The following is an 8,588-nucleotide window of genomic DNA, read 5'->3' on the forward strand; positions in this document are numbered from 1 at the left end:
GAAATACAGGCAGTGTCCTCAAGAATTTAAAAATTGTCCTTGACTCCTTAGCTAATGTAGTGTGTGATAATAGACCAGCTCTGAACTACTTGTTAGCAGAAGGAGGGGGCATCTGTGTAGAAACTAATACGTCTTGTTGTACCTGGATTAATAATGCCACAGGTGAAGTAGAAGTGAATATTAAAAAACTCTGATCAGGAGGCTTGACTGCGTACCTTCAACCAGAGAAAGATCTCCCAGTTAAGACTGACCAACTATCAAACGGCATAACCCAGTATCACAGATTTCCTCTCTTTCCTGCGGCCACTAATAATCCTGCCACTCATTACTCCTTGGACCTGCATACCCACCAGTTTGGTACAGTTTGTGACCGAGCATGTGGAAGCCATACAGTTGCAGATGGTGATAACACAAGGGTATGAAGAGCTCAGAGCTGAGCCCAGTGACCCACAAATCTCAGACTAGCTGGAAAGAGGTTCTGCCCCTCCACTGAGCCCCCAGAGGATGCCCACATCCAGCAGGAAGTAGCTACAAAAGACGATCCCTTGTCGCATTCACCTCAAGAATGAGAAGCTGGAGGAGGGATTTTGTCACCAGTGAGACATCCTAGACTCAGGAAACTTCTAGAAGCTTCTGCCCAACTGTGAATTTTATCTTTTAGAAACTAATTAATTAATTGCTGGAACAGGAAAAGAAACCTTTTGAATACCAACTCCAGGACAGTGACCATCGCCATCAGTATCATCAGAAAGTAAGTGCTCTTAAGAATTCATAAGATAGGATGCCTGGGTGGCTCAGTTGGTTGAGCGACTGCCTTCAGCTCAGGTCATGATCCTGGAGTCCCGGGTTGGAGTCCTGCATTGGACTCCCTGCTCCGCTGGGAGTCTGCTTCTCCTTCTGACCTTCCCCCTCTCTTGCTCGCTCACTCTCATTCTCTCCCTCTCTCAAATATACAAATAAAATCTTTAAAAAAAGAATTAGTAAGATAAATAATTATTAATAAAATAAGGGCTGGAGAAAGTAGAACCCTCATATATTGCTGGTCGGAATGCAAACTGGACCAGCCACTGTAGAAAATTTTTTAGTGATTCCTCAGATTAATCCTAGAATTATCGTATGATCCAGAATCAAATCACAATTGAAAACAGGTGCTCAAGCAAATACCTGCATGAAAATCCTCATTTACAAGGGCCAAAAGGTGGAAACACCCAAGTGCTCATCTATATAGATGAGTGGGTCAATAAAATGTGCTACATGTATACAATGGAATGTTACTGAACAGTAAGAAGAAATGAAGGGCTGGTACATGGTACAATATGAATGAACCTTGTAAACATTATACTACGTGGAAGAAGTCAGACAGAAAGATCACATATCTTACTATTTCACTGATATGAAATGTCCAGTATAGGTAAACCCACAGAGACAAAAAACTAGTTGGTATTTGCCAGGGGCGCTTGGGGCTTGGGGGGAGGGGCAAGCGGGAAATCACTGCTTAATGGACATACAGTCATCTTTCGAGGCGTTACAATGTTTGGGGATGATAAAGGAGGTTGCACACCACCGTGAACGTACCAAATGCTACTGAATTATACACTTTACAGTTATTGTATGTTTTGTGACTTTTACCTTCACGGAAGAAAGAAAGAAAAGCTGCCTGCCGACGGAGACCCCGCTGAGGCTAGATGGAGCCTGGGAGGCTGGAGGTCACATGGGGACCGACGGCGGACTCGGAGAGCTGGAAAGGCACGGCTGTCCTTGAGGATAATGTCAAAATGCAAAACAACTCCTTGCCCGTGGTGAGCAATGACAATGAGCAATGATAATTCCTGGCAGCTGTGCACGGCTGGTAAGAGAAGTTGCTCAAGAGCTGGGAGCCATCGGGTGTAATCTCTGAGCAGAAAAGTCTTCAAGTTTTGGACTCAGGACCTCAGAATCACAGGGCCAGCTCCCATGTACTGGCTCTACCTACGCCAGCAACCACTTCTGTCCTGAACATCGGCACACCTGTATCTGCTTCTGGCAAACATAAGCAAAGACTCAGTCCCTATTTCTCCCTCCCTTCAGCCCCAACATGACTAAAGTCCCATGAAATCTAGAGTCTTGCTACTCATGGTGCAGCCCACGGAGCCTCATTGGGGTTACCAGAGAACCTCATATAAATGCAGAGTGTTTGTCTGCATTCAGAATCAGTATTATACGATTCCCTAGGAACCTGTATGCCTATCAATGTTTGATAAGTTCCCATGTAGAAAGAATAAAATGGAGAAACAAGTGAAATTCATTTTCTCGAGGGCACGAAGATGCCCGATTTTAGTTATACCTACTGGGATTATTTCTCAACATGGTTTATCTTTTCAGTGAACTTTAAAAAAAAAATAGCAAGTCACAGTGTCTGACCAACTGGAAAGTAGGTTGATGGTATGAGTCAACTTCCTTCACGCTTCTTTTCAAAATTGACTTGATTTGTGCCAGATCTTTGCCACAGCAGATTTCTTTCCCTTCCTCAAACTTTTCCCAGCAGCGGGCTTTTGCACACTTCTGGCCCCACGCAAAGTAGATACCCCTGTTTTTCTGTTTCATGGTAACCTGCTGATTTTCTTCCCAGTGTCACATTTTATATACATTATAGCTGCACGTAAACCGAGTAGCACAGCCAGGTGATTCTGAGCACGGACTCTGGAGCAGGGCTCCCTGACATCCGACCTTGGCAACCTTCGCTCCTCTCCTGGGCTCCAGAACACCAGCAAGTGCATTCACAGGTGTTTCTTTTTCTACAGGGCCCACGGTGCCACCCCAGCCCATAACCGTGTGACCCAGAGTAAGTTACTTAAGGGTCCTGTGCCTGCTTTCCTCCTCCCTGGATCTATTTCACAGGGTCTGTACAAGAGGTATTGATGGAAATGGAGAGGAGCAGGGGAATTTTAACCTGAGGACACTCAGCATATTGCATTTTAGGGTAGGTTCAATTTTGCAAGGAGGGAAAAGTGCAGCAAAGATGCAGGGCTTTGCTCTCAGGCCAGGGAGCGGCTCTTGACTATGCAAACAAATTCTCCCTCTTTTCTGCGTCTTACACATACTGCCCAGGGTTCTGTCCTATTGTGCTTTCTCCTTAGCTTGGTTTATCAGTTCCGTGCCATGACTTCCAAGCCTCCAGCCCCTAGTCCTCAATTTCCAGCTGCTCTTCAGAAATCTTCTCATGGATATCACACTGATGTCTTAAAATCAGTAGGTCCTGAACTAGGCTCCCCTTCTCCATGGCGGCTCCCTCCTCTGCTCCCCTTTGTCACCCAACTTCGCCACAGTTGGTTACTCTGTCTGAAATTTCCCTGCCCCTTCCACGATACTTCATACCCTCTTTCTCTGCTCGACTTAGTTGTCATTTCTCTCCGTGCAATATGCCATTTCACTCATTTGTTTCCCCTGCTCAAATGTGAACTCCACAAGGAGGGAAGGTTTTGCCTGCTTTGATCATGGTACGTCCCCAGAACGTGGAAAACCAGCGCGTCCCCCTCACTCCTGCTGCCAGTCACTCCAGTTCATTCTACATCTGTAGTGATGCTCTCACTTCTGTCTTTTGGTTGTCACTGTTTCTCAAAACTTTTGCAACTATTTCAAGAGTTTGCCACCTGCTGGCTAATGAAATTTGGACAAGTTATTTAAATCATCTTGGCTCCTCAAAGTGGGTCAACACAGTTCCAACTCACAGACCTGTCCTGGGGCTTATGCATATATTGTGTGTGCCGCACTTAGCCCAGGGCTTGGAACAGAATCCCTTCATGTTTTCCAAGTAGTGGACAGCAGGGAACCAGGAGGCAGGACCAGCTCCTGTTCCTTTCTCTGTGGCACGTACAGTCCTACTGGGCTGCCTAGACCCTGATTTGCATCAGAGGAAGGGAGATGTCTTTTTTTACAGTGAGCAGAAATGAATAGGACTATTTCTAGGTCTTCATTATGCCCAGAAATTCTGGCTACATGGAGCCGTAGGTTTTCAGTCTTTTTGATGAGGACAGTGAGGTCAGGCACACTCAGTAACCTTCCTAAGGTTCCAGAGCAAGACAGCAGCTAATCTGGGGGGAGAACTCACTCTCCTCATCTCAATACTCTTTCTTCCAGAGCACGATGGTTGTAAACGCCACATTGTCTGGTCTTAGAAGCAGCTCACCTCCCGTGCTCCGCAGAGACCCCCCTCACAGCCCCACGCAGGTGAAGCCGTGAACTCTGAAGGAACTTGGGCACTTAGTGTGCCAAGTTGAGAGGAGGTGGCACTTTCTTGGGCACCACCGAGAACCTCCCCACCCCGTCCACAGCAGACAGACAGACAGACACACAATATGCATAAGTGATTCAGCTTGAGCAAGCAGCACAGAACCCGGGAGTCCGTCCGTGGCTACGCCAGTCCCCTGTGGCATTTACCTGGGCTGGAGAAGACAAGCACGAGCGGCGGGAGCAGCCAGAACATGCTGTCGGCGGCAGGGGCTGTGCCGGTGGCCTCCGGTGCCTGGCATCTGCCCTTCAGTGCTCTGTCACAGATTGAAATTGGTTCTCACGAAGACTTCCCCTTCCTCTGAGAGGTGTGGTAAGCCCTCTTCCTGCATACTGCATTCCCGATTTTATTGCTATTCTACTCACTTTTTCTTCTGAGCAAAGGGCAAAGATCTGAAGAATGAAATGTAAATTGGCATTTTCATGTTTCATCTAGATCCTTTTTTCGTTTTTCGGTATTTTTTTAAAAATGGTGGTGAAATGGCCCAAGTGACATGTGGTGAGGTTGTAAGCTGAAAGTTACTGTTGTAGGGACACCTGCGTGGCTCAGATGGTTGAGTGTCTGTCTTTGGCTCTCAGGTCAGGATCTCCGGGTCCTGGGGTCGAGCCCCACGTCGGGAGTCTGCCTGTCCCCTGACCCCTGCCATGCTCATTCTCTTTCTCTCTCTCTCTCTCAAATGAATAAATAAAATCTCAAAAAAAAAAAAAAGTTACTGCTTTAACCGTTCAATTCAGGGGTGTTAATTACACTCACAGTGTTGTGTAACCACCAACATCACAATCATACCTTGTTTCATTGCACTCCACTTTACGGAGTGTTGCAGACATGGTGCCTTTTACAAGTTGAAGTTTTTAGGAACCCTGGGTGGAGCAAGTCTACTGGCGCCATTTTCCCAACACTTACTTGCTTTGTGCCATGTTTTGGCACTTCTCGCAATATTTCAAGTTTTTTTATTATTATATTTTTATGCGGATCTGTGATTACTGATCTTTGATGTCACTATTTTTTAAAGATTTTTAGTTATTTATTTGAGAGAGAGAGAACATGAAAGGGGGGAGAGGCAGAGGGAGAAGCAGGATCCCTGCTGAGCAGGGAGCCCTACTCGGGGGCTTGATCTCAGGACCCCGGGATCATGACCTGAGCTGAAGGCAGATGCTTAACCGACTGAGCTCTCATGGATGTTCAGGTTACTTCTTGAACTTCAGATTTGGTTGAAACAGTTAAGAGGATCAGAATCAGAAGTGGGACCTGAATATGGGACTGAATGGTTGTACTCTCTTGGCAAAACTTTTTTTTTTTTAAAGATTTTATTTATTTATTTGACAGAGAGCGATCACAAGTAGGCAGAGAGACAGGCAGAGAGAGAGGAGGAAGCAGGCTGCCTGCTAAGCAGAGAGCCTGATGTGGGGCTTGATCCCAGGACCCTGAGATCATGACCTGAGCCGAAGGTAGAGGCTTTAACCCACTGAGCCACCCAGGCGCCCCTCTTGGGAAAACTTTTTAACAAATGAGGGGTTGCTCCTTACGGATGAGCAGAGGAAAAAACCTTTTCTTTTGGAGATGGATTCTATGCCTGGTGAGGGTGCCGTGAAGATTGTCGAAATGGCAGCAAAGGGTCTAGAATATGACGTAGACATAGTTGGGTAAAATGTTATCAAAGGGCATCACCTAATACAGAGAAACCATTCCTGTGGCAAACTTTAGTACGGTCTTCTTTTGAGAAATTCCCACAACCGCACCCAAGCTTCAGTCACCACTGCCCTGATCAGTCAGCAGTCCCCAACATTGAGGCAAGACCCCCCACCAGCAAAAAAGATTGCTACTTTCTGAGAACTCAGCCTTTTTTAGCAGTAAAACATCTTAAGAGTCTTATTGTATCTGATATATGAGTGTTAAGAGATAAAGAGATAGGATTTCATATTTCCATTGCTCAGATTTAAAGATGCTGGCATAAGGGTGTTTGCAGGAGAAAAGAATTAGGTCTCCACTCACAGAGGAGCAGAGATAACGAGAGTCAAGGAGTAGAGAGAGAGAGAGAGAGTGCTCCTGGAATGATGTCATTTGTCTCTGGGTATAAATGTCCCCCATGCTTGAAAGACACACTCATGAACTCCCCACAGATGTAAGCCATGGCAGTCCTGTTCCCCACTTACCTAGAATTTGGTAAGTGACATTACTGGCCACTCCCCAGCTCTGGAATTTTTAAAGATTTTATTTATTTATTTATTTGACAGACAGAAATCACAAGCAGGCAGAGGCAGGCAGAGAGAGAGGGGGAAGCAGGCTCCCTGCCAAGCAGAGAGCCCGATGCGGGGCTCGATCCCAGGACCCTGAGATCATGATCTGAGCTGAAGGCAGAGGCTTAACCCACTGAGCCACCCAGGTGCCCCTCAAATAAATAAATAATCTTAAAAAAAATCAAACTAGTATTATTAGTTTCAGGTGTAAAACACAATGATTCAACATTTATAGGCATTTTGAAATGCTCACCACTATAAGTATAGTTACTGCCTGTCATCGTACAAGGTTACCACAATTTATGGACGATATTTCTTCTTTTTAAAGTGTATTTGAGAGAGAGAGAGAGAGAGAGAGAGAGAGCACAAGTGAGAAAGGAGCAGAGGGAGAGGGAGAAGGAGAGAGGCGAACTTCCCACTGAGTGCAGAGCCGGAGGCAGGGCTTGATCCCACGACGCTGAGACGATAACCTGAGCCAAAATCGAGAGTCGGACGCTCTGCTGGCTGAGCCACACGGACGTCCCACGGATATTTCTTGTGCTGTACTTTTCACCCCATGACTTGTTTTGTAACTGGAAGTTTGTATGTCTTGGTCCCTTCCCCTATTTCACTCACGCCCCTATCTCCTTCCCTCTGGCAACCACCAGTTTGTTCTCTGTATTTATGAGCGTGTTTTTGTTTGTTTTTTAGAGTCCGTGTGTAAGTGAAGTCATCTAGTATTTATCCCTCCCTGCCTGACTTAGTTCACTGAGCCTAATACCCTCTTGGTTATCCATGTTCTTGCAAATGGCAAGATTTCCTTCGTCTTTATGGTGGAGTCATAGTCCATTATATCTCTCGTATTTTTTATCCATTCATCTGTCAGTGGATGCTCACTTCTGTATCCTGGATATTGTAAGTAATTCTGCAATAAGTGTAGAAGTGCATATATCTTGTAAAATTAGTGTTTTCATTTCCTTTGGATCAATATCCAGAAGTGGAACATCCTGATCATATGGTAGTTCTCTTCTCAATTTTTTGAGGAACTCCGTACTGTTTTCCACGGTGGCTGCACCAGTCCACACTCCCACCAAGTCATGAGGGTTCCCTTTTCTCCGCATCCTCACCAATACTTGCTATTTCTTGTCTTTTTGATACTAGCCACTCTGACTGATGTAAGGCGACATCTATTGTGGTTTTGATTTGCTTTTCCCTGCTAATTAGTGATGTTGAACATCTCTTCATGTGTCCAATGGCTATCTGTATGTCTTCTTCAAAGAAATGTCTAGTTGGGTTCTCGTCTCATTTTTAATATATATTTTTTAAATTTATTTGACAGACAGAGATCACAAGTAGGCAGAGAGGCAGGCAGAGAGAGAGAGGGAAGCAGGCTCCCCGCTGAGCAGAGAGCCCAATGCGGGGCTCGATCCCAGGAGCTGAAAGCAGAGGCTTTAACCCACTGAGCCACCTAGGCGCCCCTCGTCTCATTTTTAAATTGGATTGATTTTTTGGGGGGAGGTATAGAGTGTTATGAGCTCTTTATTTTGTTACAGAGTATTTTTAAATGAAGGTGTGTGTTTTTGAGACATATTGCCATTGCACACTTAATAGACTACAATTTGGTATAAACATAACTTTAAAAAAATTTATTTATTTGTTTGAGAGAAAGAGGGAGTGCATGTGTGTGAAGGTGGGGAGGGGCTGAGAGAGTGGGAGAAAGAGAATCTTCAGCAGATTCCCCGCTGAACAGGGAGCCCAACTCAGGGCTCAGTCCCATGACCCTGAGATCATGACCTGAGCTGAAATCAAGAGTCAGACGCTTAACTGACTGACCCACCATATGGTGCCCCACTATAAACATAACGTTTATATGCACTTGGAAACCAAAAAAATTCACTTGACTTGCTTTATTGCGATATTTACTTTATTGCAGTGCTCTGGAGGTACACTTACAATGTCTCTGAGATATGCCCGTATCTATTTCCAAAATTATTTCATTACCTGTGATACTGTGATTCATGAGAAATATATATTTGGTCACTCATTTCTTATATATATTTGGTCTTTGTCCAGGGTTTCTGTCTTACAGCTTCCACGACCCTTGG

The 8,588-nt window shown here is 45.2% G+C and overlaps 1 protein-coding gene across 1 annotated transcript in view; it reads right to left on the bottom strand.

The window, feature by feature from the left end:
- SLAMF6 (SLAM family member 6) overlaps positions 1-4,462 on the bottom strand; it is a 30,371-nt gene extending 25,909 nt beyond the window's left edge. The window contains exon 1 of the mRNA XM_044267806.1: positions 4,417-4,462. Within this exon, the coding sequence (XP_044123741.1) occupies positions 4,417-4,462 (46 nt within the window). The remainder of the gene's footprint in view (positions 1-4,416) is intronic.
- Positions 4,463-8,588: the final 4,126 nt, after the last annotated feature.

This window comes from Neovison vison, chromosome 10 (assembly GCF_020171115.1).
Source record: "Neovison vison isolate M4711 chromosome 10, ASM_NN_V1, whole genome shotgun sequence".
In the NCBI taxonomy this organism is placed as follows: Eukaryota; Metazoa; Chordata; class Mammalia; order Carnivora; family Mustelidae; genus Neogale; species Neogale vison.